This window comes from Struthio camelus, chromosome 1 (genome assembly GCF_040807025.1).
Source record: "Struthio camelus isolate bStrCam1 chromosome 1, bStrCam1.hap1, whole genome shotgun sequence".
NCBI classification, from domain to species: Eukaryota; Metazoa; Chordata; class Aves; order Struthioniformes; family Struthionidae; genus Struthio; species Struthio camelus.
In genome coordinates this window covers 158,362,780-158,380,409 of record NC_090942.1, presented here as the reverse complement: position 1 = coordinate 158,380,409, position 17,630 = coordinate 158,362,780, and the positions used below count along the sequence as shown (strand labels likewise).

The 17,630-nt window shown below is 35.3% G+C and overlaps 1 protein-coding gene across 1 annotated transcript in view; it reads right to left on the bottom strand.

Moving 5' to 3' along the window:
- Positions 1–1,013: 1,013 nt before the first annotated feature.
- The window catches only part of ANKRD10 (ankyrin repeat domain 10), a 37,644-nt gene continuing 21,027 nt past the window's right edge, over positions 1,014–17,630 (bottom strand). Inside the window, 3 exon segments of the mRNA XM_068927328.1 lie at positions 1,014–2,702; positions 5,622–5,717; positions 9,559–9,794. Coding sequence (XP_068783429.1) covers positions 2,218–2,702; positions 5,622–5,717; positions 9,559–9,794 — 817 coding nt within the window. The 3' untranslated portion in view covers positions 1,014–2,217.

Below are 17,630 nucleotides of genomic sequence, written 5' to 3'. Positions count from 1 at the left end.
TCACAAGTAGAAGTGCTGTTGAAAATAAGGCAGTAAGTTTTCTCTTTGAATTTGAAATACAGTGTCTTCCAGGATATTTTTAGGTGAAGGGATGTGAAAAGCAAGTGAATGAACACTGAATGACACATTTTTTAAAAATCCTGCCTTACAAACAGAATATAAATCTTGTCAGGCTAGAAATATGTACCTAAAATTGTAGCATCTGAAAAACATGCAAACTGAGCTGTCAGCCAAAGAAGAAAATCTTCTGGGAACTGTTTTATAAGATGCAACTGCTTCTTGTAACTACACGGTGCTTTTAAAAAAGCTTTTGCAGCAAGCTCTGCGGAATACAATGGAAAAAATTCAGTGCTACAAAAAATTTAAGTTACTCCCTTGTTTTAGTATGATAGCAATGGCACATGCACCTCTGGGCACTACATCAAGAAATTAAAACTTCTAAGAACACGGCATGGGTGCAGTTGTTTTGAGTGCAGGCAGCTGGATATAAGCATGCTACAAACAGCATGCTTCAGGTGAAATTCAACTCTCATCAATTATCTTCTCTGTCCCCAAAAGGTACTGAGGAGTTTCTCTGGACTGGCCAACAGTTTGCAAAATCACTGGTCAATCCATGCAGCTCAGTTGCAATGTTCCTCTCAATTTGAATAAATTCCAGTAATCTTATATATAGATGGTGTACCACATATATTGTAAAGTCTATTTAAAATATTGACTTTTCTGTAGTCTGTAGGATTTTGCCTTAAAATGTTCCAAAAAAGTTTAACTTCAAAGGAAATCAGGCAGCCAAAAATTTTAAACTAGCTTTGGAGTTCAAGGCTGATACAGCCTTTACACATAGAACATCCAGTATGTGTTTCTATGATTCAATCAAAGACAACTTGTTGGACTGTTCACATTTTCTTCCACATACTGATAAAAAAATACTGAGAAAGAGTAAGTAGAAATGTCAATTCAAAACTATTAAAGACTCGTTCAAATTGCCAGTGAAAGTATCATGTCTAAACAAAATATTCAGATACAATGTAATATGGTTCTTTATTTTTTTTAAATCCAATTTGTAAAGGTCCCTTTTAAAACAAAACAAGAACAAAAAATCAACACATTTCAGAGGGCTTATCTCATTTACCATTTTCTTCCCCACTCTTCATTTATCATATCACAAAGCAGTAGCTTACATTAGTGCTCATATAGTGCACTTACATGAAGTTTGATTTGTGTATTAAGCTTTAAATACAATGTATTTTCCGTGAGCATAGCCCAAAGAGTACACAGCATTACATTTTCAAAGCATATGTTTAAAAAAAAGGACAATAAATGTATATCTAAGACAGTCAAACTCAAATATTTTGACTTGGCAAATTCTATAACAAGTAACAGTAATTTTAAACTGCATACAAAGCAGAACAGTGCGAACATGCCTCCAGTCTGTGAGCTATGGTAAAATATCAAGCGTACGTATAAAGAAGAGAAACAAAATAAAAATGCCACAAATTCAGAACTAACCTGAGGCACACCCAATTGCACCTGAACAAGGCAACCCACTTTCCCACTCGATAACGCAAAGAGCCCAGCAACAACAAGAAGCACTTCTACGCTACAGAAAGTGAAACATTAACTTTTCCAAATTTTGTCTTTGCATTTTTAAACAACTTGTTCAAAAAAAACTTAAAGGGTGATCATCTAACTATACTGAACAAATGCACAAATTAGAAAGTCAGAGAAGCTCCAGAAGATTGCCACTTTTCAAACCTTGCATAGTGATAGCTGGCATTGATATTGCTACCATAGCTTCAGCAGAAGATATGAAAAAGGAAAATCTTTACTTCAAAGTAATGCACATATGTAACATACAACTCATTTTCTTCACAAAATTGTTAATGGTTTTAATAAAAGGGAAAACAGTTCTAAAAAGGGATAGTGTTCACAAGCTTAGAAATAAAAAAATACAAAACCAGAACATTCCATAATAAAAAAATGAAAATAATAAACATTCCATCATAACAGCACCTATTTTATCACTAAATAAGCCCCACACATGCAACAAACTACAACTATTGTATAAGGCTGTCAAATTAAAGGTTTACTTTTTATATAAACGAAGTGTAAAAATAGCAGTAAGTTGCAATCTTCAAATTTAATGCTATGTGGGGATTTTGTCCCCCCAGATTCATTTGGTAGCAATTTCAATATGTATTTGACATAAAGGTCATTGATCTAGGAACCGTGATACAAATACATTGTGCCTAAGACAGTATTATCGTATTTCTGTTCAACGTTAACAGAATTGGAATGCTCAACAACACTACTAAGTTCAGGGATGCTCTCAGCAGTATCCCCAAAACCATGGTAGTGTCCATAGTGCAAAGTGTCTCCAAGGTCTTCCACCCACGAGGGTCGGTTAGATACACAGCTACTCGGGCTTCCATTCAGATGCAGAGATCCACACATATCAGTGGAACTATTCATGGCTTTTTCTGGTTCCTCAGTGCCATTACTGGTATGAATTCGATGCCTACTGGGAGAGGTTACTCCAGGAATTATTCCATTAGGCGTTAATGTTAAACATTCTTCATGCCTGGTATCCATTCCACTGAGCTGCTGTGCGGCGGTGAAGTCCAAATGTCCATTGATGGCACATCCATTTGTCAGTGCATTCAATATGGAGCTACTGCTATTCATATCTGCATTAAGAAATACACCTGTCACCAAAAATTAAGAATCAATCGAAATCCATCAAAACGTCTCCACTACACTCATTTTAAAAATGCTTCCATACACAGCTTTGAAAATAAATCTACCCTTTCCTTATTTATAACAACACAGGTAGTTCAAAGTAATGAAATCTGACCAGTAAGCGTGAAGCATAGATTCTAATGTTGAAAATGTAACTATCTATCTATGTTCAATGTGTAAATATACCTGTATTAATCTTTCCAAACACAATGTAACTTTTCAGAAAGTATTTTATTTAACTGCATGAAATAAGTGTAGGGTGGCAGACAACATTCTAGGTGTTTTGAAAAGTGGAATAAAAGACTTCTTTCCATCTTAACTGTAATGCCCACTTGGGATGAAAGATTATACACACAGAGGAACTTAGTATCTGTGAGAAGGATGAAAGGTTGTTTTTTATGTCAGTCATAAGTAAATTGTGGCTCTTTTTTCCTTTCTTGTGGTAACTCTCAGGGTACAGTATACACTGAAACAGGCCGAATAAACAAATGTTTATATTGGCGTGCTAATATAAAATACGTTTCAAAGTTCCTTTATTCAGAAAGTTTCCAATTTATCTAGCAGTCTGCTAGACAAGATATTAAGCAGAAAAACAGGTTTATATTTAATGATAAGGTTATAATAACATCTGTACAATCCACATGCAAAATGCCATATACAATAGCAACAGCAGAGTGCACAGAAGACTAAAAAAGATTAGTAGCAGGCAACAAAATGCTAAAAATGTGCATGCGAGAAACACTGACAACTGTTTTAAAGCAATTTCTCTTTTGAATTTAGTAATTATTACAATATTTTTATTTCCATAAGAAGATTTCATCAGTATGTCTGAAAGGTATGTTTTTGCAGTGGTGCCCAAAGTACTAGCACAAAAAATAGATGATATATTCTGCCTTAAAAATACCTACTGCTAAAGGACATCTAAAATTTAATCTATGTTGGTAAAGATTAGTAAGGCAAACCTAGAAACTACAGACCTATATGGTGACAGTTAAAGAATTTACATTCTGTTATTATCCCTGGATATATGCACATATGTTTACGTATACATAAAAGTATAAACCTATGTGCAAAACAGGATTATATTTACTGTTTTATTTCCAATTCAAGCCAGTGAGTAAGTCTGTTGGTAATGTGCCACATTTATAAAACACTGGGTTCCTGTTTAAGTGACACATGAGGAGTACCACTGTTTGACACAGAAGAATCAAAAGTTCTGGTTTTCTATTCGTCCTCTGCATGGATATAATTTGAGATACGGATTATGATACTGATACTCACATACAGTAAGATGCAACGCCAAAAAAAGTATCAGTTTTGGAACTCTTTGGATGTACTAACTGGAGTTTCCTGTTTTATCCCTACATTAAAGTAACCACATCAATTCAACTCACTAACCACAGATTCTCATTGAACGTGGGAAAACCCCCAAACCCATCAAGACATCAACCCTACAATCTCAGTGATGAAAGTGTACAAAACGAATTTCATATACTGTTTATTAACTGAAAAGTGCAAAATTTTAACTGTTTAAAAATAAGTTCTTATTAGGCTGGCTTTGTCAAACCAAATTTAATAAAAACGGCACTAGTTAGTTCATATGCAAAAGTAGGTAATGAATAGCTCTAGTGATAATTACAGAATGTTATTATTTGTTTAAAATTAGCACCTATAGTAATAGAATATATTTATGAAAGACAATCATTTTTTCCATAAACACTTAGTAATTATCACTGGAAAATATCATAATCTACTTTTAAAGTTCTGACTATATACATATATATATATATGTTATATATATTTATCCCTAATATAATAAAATACCTGTCCATTATCATTCCCTTTGGAGAAACTGATCTATGGTACAAAGCATAAACATTTTTATCACAGAACAAATTAAAGTAATAAATTCATTTCAAAATGTAATAATGCACTATCATAGTAACTCCGTGCCTTTACCTACCAAGGGCATGGAGAAGCTGATTCAAGACAGTTTTCATCAAAACTCTATACACACCCTGGGGTTACCAAAAGCATCTTGATTGAGCAGCCCTTAAAAAACTTAAAGCATTAATATTCACTAATACTACTAACATTATGACTGTTTCATGAAGGTCAGTACAAAATTCAAACACTGCTTTTCAAGGTACTTTAGTTCCAAACATCAGTTTTAAGACCTGCAATATCCAGTCTTTTATTTGCATAAAACAAAATCAGAAGTTGCTCATAGCAGGATCCTGCACGTATATTGTTGTGTCTGAGCAAATTTTGAACAGGCGTATGTCTAGACTACTCTTTATAGCATTTGTTGAACTGATTTGAATATAGTTTAGTTGCAACATACATTATTTTCAAAGCTTTATAAGCACTAGGATATGTTTTCCTATTAAATCTTCCTACTAGCAATTAAATCTATTTAATGGAAATGAAATCAATCATTTATATCATTCCTGAACTTCCTTTAACCTGATATCATAGCAACTGAAAACAAGGCACAACGTAATACAAGCCTCAGGTTAAAAGTGAAACAGCCATAGTGGACTTCTATTTATCTGAGAACTACCAATAACCCTTCTCTTTTACTGTTACAATATGTTGAATGAAACAGCTAATTTTAGATAACTACTAAAACCCCAAATAACGGGTGTTACAGCAGTACAATAGTTTTCAAGACTCTAGACAACAATGTGCAAAAATAAAGGATTAGGTTTTATATTTAAATTAAAAATAAAATGCATATTGATTCTTGCAACGACAAGGAGTTTGCATTGCAGAAACAGTGTATATTTCAATTTCTTTTGGTCCAACAGAACTACTCTCCTGTTGTTTGGTGTCTTCAACCATTTGAATGTTGTTGTAGTTAACAGGAAACTGTCCACTCCCACCTGATACAACAGCAAACTCTTTATCAACGTGCATATTGTCAGCATCATCCTCAACTCCTCCATTCATCATTGGTATTAAGCCATCAAAGCTATAAGCTGATTAAAAAAAAAAGTTTAAGTTTAGTCACTGATGCACATTTGAAAACCCAGCCAAACAAAAAAGTTAAGTACATCTGTTATTATAACAAAAGCTTTTCACAGAGAAATACAGATTTTTCAGTTTTGAAAGCTTCTGACGGGTATATTTGAGCTTCTGAATGGGGGAATAAGATAAATAGTTGCACATTCATTTTTCATCTCCCAAGGTGGAGAAAAATGACCAATGTACCTATCAGACTTTGCACCTGTGTATCAAGCAATTATTAGTCTGATGTGCTGTGAGAATGAATAAAGAGTAATTTAAATTATCCACATGTAGGCTTTACAGCTACCACATCTGATAAACAAAAGCAGTCTCTACCTCAGAACTAACATCTGCTCTGACAGTCCAGACTGCTCCCTCTTTCATTTCAGGTTCCTGTTCCCAATGCTGCACACTCCATTCGTACCAGACTGCTTCAGGGACCTTCTCTAGATAGATCTCTCCTCAGACAAAAACTGTTGAGCAGTTATGCTGCTGTGGGAACTGCTTTAATAAGCAAGGCGGACTTGGCTTCACTAGCTCTTGTACCTTCCACCCAAGGCACTCCTCCAGGACTCCCCCAGCTGATCCTGCATTGTCTCACACTGATGTTGACACGCCTTTCTACACACTGCACATACTCTTAGCATCATGCTATAAAGATCTACTTTAGCAGACTGCAACACAGCTCTCATTACCTGAGGCATAACAGAAACAAGATACTTGTTTTTAAAGAACCTTAAGCAATTGCTAAAGTGTTTAAAGGCCGAAGAGATTACACAGGGCTTAAAGGAGACCTTAACCCTCTTATCAGGAGTTTTCAAACTACCCTCAGCTGGGACAGGAAAAAACAGTTTTTCTAGCTGCCTACAGGAGCAGGAAAGTGCAATGTCATGCTGAAGAAGTCAAGGGTACAGCTGGGCAGCGCATCCCCATCCCCACCCCACAAAGAACTCCTAAAAGTGGCCACGTTGGGCCTGCGATTACTGGTATGGTCACCTGTTGTGTACAGCAAGTTAGTATTGTGCGTGCCATGTACAGGACACTGCAAAAGCCTATAGTGTCAAGGGCCACGAACTAGGTATTAACATTAGGATGGCTACACGCACACCTGTGTGATCAGTCCATTCTGTAGCAGTGAGTCTGCCTGGTGTGCATCGTCGTCATATGTGACCATGTGCACCAACCTCCATTAACCAGCCCCAAAAGCAAGGATAAATTCCTGGACTACTTGATTTCACAAGAAATGGACAGAAAATCCTGCTGATGCTTTCATTTCAAGTCTAACGTAGAAAATATTTGGTACACATTTTGCATGTTGCCCTGCAACAGTAACGGCTACTGATTTTAATTGTGCTTCAGTTCACCTTCACCCTCTGGAGTTGCTTTATATTACTTTGGAAGAGAATAACTAGTTTGTATCCCAGTATCCTATATTGATATTACATAATTTTGAGGTAGATTTTTTTAATACTATGCACTATCTAAGAGCAGATACATGTCTGTACACATAAACAAAATTACATGTATATAACCCTCCCCCCCTCCATTTAGCCATTCCAAGACAAAAGGCAAAGTTTAAATATTTCTCTTACTCCAACTCTTACTGCTTCCAGTCAAATTGTAAGGGGCTTATACTGTGCCTAGTCACAATATGTGGTTTTTTTCAAAGCAGTGATTGTTCTGATTTGGGGTAAGGCCATCAAAATCCTACCCTTCCCAGCAAATACTGGTTGCCTATGCTCTCTCCATGTTTATCTCCTGAATCTGCTGTTTAGCTAGTCTTTAAAGTTAGAGGACAATATATCAGTGTGATTTTAAAAAGGAGAACATTATCACAAAATAAGGCATGTTTTCCAAAAAGGATAGGTAAGGACAAATATGACTTCTCAAAACTCACATTTGTTGTTTACAAAGTGCCTTAAGAATAGCGATAGAATTTACTCTCACTCCAGTAGACTTTCTGCATGGACGTGATAGATATTACTGATGCTGATGTCTTTTGAGGACAGACAGAGATCAGAAACTTTAGCTTAAAACAGTTTGAAAGAACCTCTTAATAACTGCAAAAACCTTCGAGCAAAGACAAGGCGGCCTTTAGCTTTGTTTACAAAGGTCTTCAAAGTCCTACTGGTAAAAAGTGCAAAAATTACCCACTTTGGTTAGACCTCTTGTCCTTTGATAACTCCAGAATTGCTTAGGAAACCTCATTCGCTTATACATACTGTCTATACTTGTTGGTTCCATCTAACTTTTGACTGCTGTGACTGTTTATGTTGACAGGTTACAGATACCGGGGCTATTTCATGGCAATATGTATCCTAAAAATAGCTAGCTCTGTGCCCTGTCTACAGATTTTGGGGAAATGGTATCTATTAACTAGTTTGGAGTCATTTTTTGAATCTAAGAGATTACTGGTCAGGAACTCAGAAGGAATAGCTCCTCAAAACAAAACATGTGTATCTTTGACTTCAAGCCGTGTGTCCGAGTAATATCCGACTATGAATTGCATGTACTGAAGACACCTTTCCTTGGCTCTGTTACGGGCATCTGTAGACTGCATAAGGTTTCTTATTCTATCCAGCTACTTAAGTACTTTACTCCTGAAAAGCAGTCTTACATTTAATTGTATAGGAACTCTTCTCCATCATGATGATATTTACAGTTTAGACCAATTACATAAGGTGGCAAATCCTGTTTATAATCAGCTATGGATTTCAATGAGGCTGGGACAGTCGAAACGTTAGCTGGAGTCACAGGCATCTGGATAACAAGTACTACAGAAAATAATACTGAGTGTCAATATTGATGTAATTTATGTTGTCCAGGTCATATTTGCCAACATCACTTCACTCTGTTTCCACTCTTGTATCTGGAATAAAGCACTCATTTTATTCAGCTCATTGAAAATCACTTTCCAACAAGTGACCTGTTAGAATAATAGAAACTTTGACTGAAGAAAGTGTCTTCAATGAAGATCTATGAAGTCCCTTTCCTGGTGCTAGAATAAGGATCAATGAGAGGCCTGAGCACAGAACGCTGGATTCCTTTTAATAAGAGTTTACTGGGAGAGAGGGAGCAGAGAACAGTATTCTCTCTCACACTATTCGAGGTGTTTAAAGATCTGAAAAAGATGTCTTTACATAGCCACCAAAAAGTATCTTTGAGGTTGCACTCTCATTATTGCCAGGAAAGGAAGAAACAATATCCTCAGCACATAAGGCTGAATAGGAATTCTTAAGGTTTATTTTAGTCTGACATGGTCCTATAATTCCTTAAAGAGTGGTAATGATCCTGGAAATTTAAAGTATGTTAACATCACAGACATAACCCTTCTTGATTGAGAAAGCTTTTTGAGCCAAATTTCTTTTACCCATCTCATCTAACAAACCGTTTTTGAAGCGTGAATTAATCATGACGTGGAAAACTATCATTAGAACACCCAGGAATCTTTGTGAATGAATGTAACATTATTTGGGTACCCTGAAAAAGAAACCGAGGAAAGAGCAGAAGCCAGTTCCAGCTCCTACTCTTCAGGAAATTATCCTTGGCATCATGTAACTTCAACACTCTCTAGAACTACAGATCTGGGAACACCCCAAGATGATGACAGCAAGAAACAGGATCTTGTGGCACATGTATACTCTTCAAAGAATGGAATAACCATAATCATTTACTTGTTTTATTAATATGCAATTTAAATATGTAAGCAAGTTTGTCAATAATACTCAACATCCACTCTTAACTGCTTTAAAATGTTTATTTTCCTTTCTCGGCAACAGTATCACCCTTCCCCTTTTACCTCTGGGGTCTCACCTTCAGTTCTAGCCTTCTTTACTCCAGCAGACTCCGTATCTTCAAAGGATCTCTTTCGACTTGTCCCACCACTGAATGGATTGGGACCTGCAATCTGATGAACCCCATTTAAGGTGCCATTGCTATAGAAACGATTCAGGTGACAATTCTGGAGGTTCAAGAGAAACTGGGCACATTCTTGGAAGCCCTGGGTATGTGCAAGGTCTGCTGCTGTCAGGCCACTGGCATTTCTCAAGCTGTACAATACAAAGACACTGAATTACACTCATTCATCAATCTAGCCTGGCTGCTGCTGCTGCTCTTACTGACTAACTATCTGTTGGTGATGAGAGAAAACATACACTTAGCAAATTTCCATTAAGGAATTAGTTATCAATCTTAGTTTTATAACTAACTTAACTTTTCGCACATACATCTGGCTTCTAAGCAAAATTTGGGAGACAATACACTTTCAAATAAAATCAATATACTATGTGCCTTTAAAAATCATCTTCCTATTTAAACTTCTCAAAACGCTTTATTCTAAAATAGTCTGAAGTATCTGATCTTTACACAAACTTCAGACTAACTTAAGCCTTGATTTTTACCATCTTCTGCAGTTTATTTTGCAATCTATTTCTTTATCTTGAGTAAAAGATTAAATACTCAAACAAACTTAACATGACTTGGCAATTGTCCATGGCATTCTGGTTTCTACGGTAACAACAACATCACTATTCTTCCTAACAATAAAATAGATACATATATAGAAAAAGATAGATAAATATGCTATATTTAATTATGCTTTGCTTATACATTTTTTCTGCTTTGTTTCTCATTTCAAAGTGTGTGACATCATAAACACTGAGACTTGCTTTTTTATTTGACCCAAGACTTTTCCATCTAAGAGGAAAAACAACACTGGATTTTTAATATTCCAGTATATCTAAGAGATTAAGAATGAAATCAGGTAGGATGTTTAGAGCTGTAGAGGTTTATTTTGAAAGAGTGCTATATCAAAAACACTTACACAACCATATCATATGTCTGTGCTCAGAAATACAAACACTATAACTTCATAAGGAAGCGCGTAAAAAAAAAACAGAGACAAGAGGGCTAGAAATGACAAAACTAGATTGTGAAGCAAAAGATGCCAGTAAATCTTTCCTAAGTTTGTTTCTCCTCTCCAGACAGAACTCGTCAGAAAAGTGAGCTTTTTTTCTTGGCTTCAGTAGTTTAGACAAGTAAGTTACTTAAAAATCCAGAAACAGACCATCTAACAGAGTAAGAATTTAGAAGATCAATAGACCTGACTCCACTGTTGAAACTCACATGAAATGCAGAACAAACTACTCACTCCAGCTCACATGAAAAAAACAAAGTCCATCTTTGCTTCCTAGAATACTGCAACTTCATTGCTATTAAAAAAAAGAGCCTAAAAAATCTTTATAAATTGACTGTTATAGCAAGACTAATTCTATAAATGGATGCAGCTGGATTACATAAAATTTGGAAGGGTAAGTGGAGATACTATGGAATCAGAACATTCATTAACTAGGGAAGCTGAGGGTAATTTAATTCCATACTAAAATATTCTAAATCACCACTTTCTTGGACTACCAGAGCAGCAACACAGACTGGTCTAAAAATTAAGACTTTTAAAGAGATACTGAAGAAACTAGAGTTATTCAGTCAAAAGAAGTGAAACCCCAAGGTAGAGGTATTAGTTTCAAATACATAAAAAGCACCTGCAAAGAGACTAAACTCTTCTGTGTGTCTGGTGCAGACAGTAGATGAAATAACGAGATTAACTAAAGCAAAGGATATTCTAAGTAAGACATAAGGAGAGTTTCAGAGTATAAGGTTAGTTAAGGTTGCTGAAACTTCAGAGGTTTTTGTTTCCCCCTTTTTAAGAACAGATTGTAATTTCACAAATTTTGCAAACATAGTCAGCCCTTTCTGGTGCTGAACTAGATACCATGTTGAGGTCCCTTCTAACCAATATTCAATGCTCTTTCAGTAGTTCTAGTTTACTTTTGCAGCATACAGACATTACACAATGCAACAGGAAACTTAAGTAGAAATTTCAACACATTCTTCTTGAACGAGAATAGCTCAGTTTTCTCAAATCTGTTTTTAATTTGCTAGTCTCAAAGGATGGTGAAGGAAATCTAAACATGAGCAAATGAAAGTTAGGCTAAGATTAAAAAAACCCACCACAACACAATGTTGACCGACCCCCTAATTTAAGGGGAGTAATTTAAGCAATTACTAAGGAATAAATAACATTATTACTTAGCAAATGTTATTGAACATTATTTTTGAAGAGTGGACTGCAAGACAGACTACAGTTTTGCTACCATTTCCCCAAAGGAATGTTGACACGAGTTGCTGGAGGCATTTGGAGATGAACAAATTAAGATGCCAGTGTGCAATACTACATGGACAAATTCTGGGAAGGGAAAGTTATTTTCCCAGTAATAACAAAAATAAGCTTGAAGTTAGTGTTTGTCAGATATTAAAAAAAAGTAAGGAAGCTTTAAAAAAAGAGGTATTTTTATATCTCTGCCCTTCCCTCCCTTCCTGAACAGATTATTCTTAACAAGTAGACAAACGCTCCCTTCCAGAGTATTTTAAGTACTGCAGAGGGTTTCAAGAGATACGAGCATGTTGGATATAACATTCTTGATTCAGAGAACTTAGAAAGACATCTCTCAAAAATCTGAGTCTGAATTTAACTTATCAGTTCCAAGGGAACTTCCTGTGTCATGAAGATAGTAAAGGAAAAAAAAAAAAAAAAGAAAAATACAAAGTTAAACAGAATAAAAGGGGATTAGAGGATCTAGAGGACTATAGGTGGCCAACTGCTACTTATCGGAATACAACTGTTAAGTTCTGTCTGCTTTCTCTCAGTGCAAATACTAATCTGAGTATCTTTTCACTATCTAGTTGTCTACTTCCATGAATTTAATAGAAGCCTGAGTTGCTCTGGGACGTCAATCCTTTCCAATTTCAACGAAACTGGCTTGTATTGCAGCATTACTGGGAAGGAGAAAAGGAGAGGTGGGCAAAGACAGCACAACCTCATAAGTCTCACTTCCCTAGAAAAATAAAAAAGACCTATTCAACATAGCTGCTTTTTTCTAGCCTTCTCTAGGAGGAAAATCTGCCATGAAAACTGAAAATGGTGGCAAAAACTAGCCATGCTATACTACGTCATCATAACAAAATGCAAGTAATCCAAGAAAAAAAAAAAAAGGAAACTCAGTCACATGCAGAAAAGGAAAGAAAAAAACTCTAGCACATATTACTCAGTCTTAGCAGACTGGAATAGTTTTTCAAAATAAATTCATCAAAAAATATTTCCAAAATGTTATTAGATAAATGAGAAATACCGCCACCACTGTGAGGATTCTGAGCGTTTATAAAAAGAAAAATACTCTTACACAGTCTTCTAAAAGTCCTGGAGTACTTGAATGGATTTAAAAGCTAGGCTGTTTATTACACCTTTCTTTAAAAACACTGATCTGCACTTTGAGTGGTAAGTTTGAGACTACCCTTTTACAGCAGCAGTTACAAGGGACTGGGAACCTCTCTCTGATTAAATCCTTTCAGAATCTGCAACACATCGTCTGCCTCAAATGCTGCCAGTATTGGAGATTAAAGTAGCCAGCTCAGCTTAGTCCCTGAGTTAAGAATACAAAAGCCACTGCTGCAAGAGACTTCATTATAGGACTGAGATTAGAAATGGTTCACTGCACTGGTCTCCTCTCAGTCTCATGTGCAGTCAATCCCCTATAAGCAGTCTGGCCCTGTGTCAGTCTTTGGTTATGAATCACAATTACGTAAACTGACTATCAAGCTAAAAGGAGGAGCAGCGAAACTGACTCTATTGAGTGAAAAGATGAGATGAATCGAAGGTTCAGCTGGCTATTAAGTAGATTATATGATATGATATGGACTACAAAGCTAAAAAAAAAAAAAATCAATGAGTAGGAAATTCAAGGAGCTAATCAGTATATGTAAGTAAATTTTCAACTACTACAGCTATTAGAGATGTCCTTTGAAAGATATTTCTCTTCATTCCCTATAGCTCCTTATAAAAATGTTTTGACTAGCTAAAAGATACTATAGCAGAAAATAACCTCAAGACTCGCTGTGAAAGCAAGCAGTGGCGGGGGGGGGGGGAATGTAAACCTTCAGACAACGTGGACAGAAATATCTCAATTTCATATGTCCATCAAATAAGACTTTTTCACCCATCCGCTGTCTTACGTTAAAATCCCTTCAGTGCCAGTTTTGATTTGATTTTAACCCTGATCTTGAAGCACCTAAAGGTCAATGGAAGCTCATGATACACTAATGGATATTAAATCTTAAGGCAAGCCGCAATTTTGTTGCTGCTAATCATACAGTAAATATGATAGCTCTACTACTGTGACTGTATTGCCTAGAACGTAAAAATGAAAACACGGAGAAGCATCCGGAAAAGCTGTTTCAAAAAAGATACTGCAGTTGAGGACAAGGTTATATTCCCTTTCAGGGTTTTTCTCTAAGCTGGTTACCTACCTGAAACAAGACTAGGCAAGTACCAAGCATCACAGACTGGTATTTTTCAAAGAAGGAGATCTTACTGAGTAGCTGCCAGTAAGTACGGAAGGCGAGAAAGGATGGAGGCACGTCATATTAAAGAAAAAGAAAACTAGCCTAAGCCTTGGAAAGTTACACGCATCTTAAGATTAAGTCTTCTGTTAAATAGTACTCATTGATGTGGCGCAATATTTTGTAAAGGTTGGCCTAGTTACTGTCAAAACATATGCGATCCAAAAATATAACTCCCCCTCTCTTTCCAGTAAGAAAAACAAGTCAAAAAGCATAAGACACCTTTGAAGGAGATCAGTGCACCTACAGAAAGTGATGGAGAAACTGAAGAAAGTACATGGAAAACTATAGCTCTGAAAATAAAATTTTTTTTGGCATCTACTCCAAATAGGAGTGTATGTGAAGGGCTGAATTGACAAACATGAGAAAAATCCCTGACTTACCCAGGACCTAAATGTAGTTTTTGTTAAGTGGTCAGAAAGCCAATTCACGCCACGCTTAGAAAACACATACCTCGTATCATTTCCAAAGCAATTCACATATTTGAAAGAAGGAATGCGTGTTGTCAAGATTCTTTCATTTGGGAATATTTCTTTTCGCTTTACAGTTTATTATTTTCATGCAACTGTTATTACTGCAGAGAAATTAGAAACATGAAGCGTTGTATTATTTACCCTCAGCCTTCTTTGTAGGCTAAAATCCAGGAGTTGGGAATGTTAAAGATGTATTATTCTCCTTGAAATACAGAAGTATGAGATGCTACCTCCGGATCAAAAGAAAAAAGACAAATGTAACTGAAAAGATACATTTTTTTAAATTAAAAAAAAAAAAAAAAAAAGGAAAAGTTCAGAGAAGTCTGGATACGGAAAAGTAGAAGTAGGTGATCTCGAAGTTCCTTGCCGGATGACATTTTACATTTGAATTATTCTGTAGTGACAAGTGTTTTATAAATAAACTCAGAAACATGTACTGTTTATTAAGAGTTTAAAATCTGACTTTTTGCAAATACATTTATTCATATACCTTCTACAGTGCTTAAAACGACACTCTTATAACCCATTTTCTTCATCCATCAAGTGATGTCCACAGGCGGAGTCTTCAAAACTTTTGACTAATCTTGGTATGAAGAGGGCTTTTTGTTTTAATTCCATTTTTCTACCTTCAGTTGACATCATCACAACGCCCATTTTAAAGGCCCAGATCATCTGAGAGTCTTGGTGTCAAATTAAAGCAGCTATTAAAAGGATACTGATGAACCACATGCATAGATAATTCCTTCTGAAATGCTTTTAAAAAGGCTGACTGAGGGTCTGTCTAACTCAATTATTCAATTATTGCTCAAAAAAAACCCCTCATTATCTGACTAAATAGGAGCAGTGTATAGAAAGAGGTAGGTAACTCTCAATTTAGTTTTAGTTAAGCAGTATTCTTTTTACTATTTAAATTAATCACAGCTTGTTGCTTTGCAAAACGCTCTAAAGGAAGAAAAATATGAGGCAAGCTCTCAGAAACATGCAAGATACTTTCTATAACTCGATCACGGTGGAAGTAAAAAAAAAAAAAAATTAATCTGAAATTGTTTAAACGTAATTACTTCTTGTAAGAAAGATTCACTTCAGGATAACTTACAAAATTAGAAGGATCTGTAGAAAGAAAAGATAGACTTGTGCGTCTCACAATGAATTTTAAATTATACTGAATTTACTTAGAAAAAATTTTGATTCTAAGTTGTTTCAATTGTTCGTATTTGTTATATTTATTGGAGGAAAAAGCAAGTATATTTCTATGCATCTTTACTATCTATGTACTACTTGAAGTACACTACCTTCCACTTATAATGTCACATACTTTGAAAAATAAAACAAATGTTTCTATGAAAATTCAACATTAAATTTTTGAAAAAAACATTTATATATGTAGAAAAATCCCCTAAACATATAATTTTAAATAGTGATTACATCACCTACAGCTTACTGTGTTTTTGTTAATGCCATGCGACAATATAAGAAAATAAACCACAGTTTTCGTATATCAATGTAATATCTGTTAAAAATACTGATCTCAACTTATCTATTGTTAGTTTACAAATAAAAATGTAGATAACTGTAAATTAGGGTAAGCAAAGCATGCAAATCTATAGATTCTATATCTGAATTCCTAGATTAGCATTAAAACCAATCACCGCAACAAATACCTCAACAGTATGCCTTGTGTGCAGAAAGGAAGCGATACTGAACATTCAATGCCACAACTGTAAGGTTTTCGGAGAAGCACCTGTGGCAGTTTCAGCAGTTTCTATATGGAATGCTCCCCCTTTCTAGGATTACTTGAAAAAATCAAGTCAATTCGAATTACGTAGCTGTAAAACATTGACATGTGTAGTTTTTACAGTTTCAGAATCTTCTGTTTGATTTAAACGGGCAATGGTGCATAAACAGGAAACTTATATCATAAGGGATCACATATTTGCAGGCAACATTAAGATTAAAAGTTACATTAACATACATAAAGTGCTGTAGCACATTATTCATTATGTAAGCCATTATCATGTGACCACCTTCACAACAAGACACTAAGCCTTTTATGCCTTTTAAGCATTATTACTTTCATCCTGAAACCAATTTGTCAGTTCTTCACTGAAATTTATACAGAATGGATTAAAATTACTGGTCAACTCATGGCTTCAATTACTTTAAATTTAGTACGCTGTATTTCAAAAGAATTAGTAACTATTCCTATACAAAAATTAGCAGATACAAGGATTAAAACAAAACAAAAGAAAGAAAAAAAGATCAGAACACTAATATGCCCACAGTGAGAAAAACGTTTCCTATAAACATCAGTATACTAGTCTAAAATTTCTAAAGCAAAATGTTTTAAAAATACTAAACTTTTAAGTGTTTTAACCCTTTGGTGTCCAAATACAAAAATTTTGAAATAGTTGTTTTAGAACATACTTTTTTCAGATACCAAGAGAAAAAATGTTCTTAACAAATGTGCGTCACTGCTGGGGACAGATATGAACATTCATGCCAGGATTACGTTCTGGGCATCTACAAAAGCACAAGTTGGTGCCAAGTTTTTATTTCACAACAAAACATGTGGCAGATGAAATTAAACTTTCTACTATGGTCAAGAATCTTAGCATCTCCTCCAAAATCCTAAGGTGAGTATACTAGAAAGAATAAAGCTCTTCTTTGTGAAGTTGCTTAGTTAACACCAAAATCACGTTCACTAAGAATTATGCAGCTATAACCAGCTCCCAGGTACTTCAACTCACGTTTGAGCAAGTGCTAGCGCAAGAAGGAAATCACTGACTATGGTATGGAACATTAAAATACCAGAATCATCAGAAAACATCAAGGCTCTAAGTAAAGCTGATATTGTCAAATGTTATAATACTTTATACAGTTCGAAGGTGCTGAATTTTTGTTTGGTTTAGATGGCGACTTACTTCTGTATCTGCTTTCCAATTTAATGCTTTAAGATAG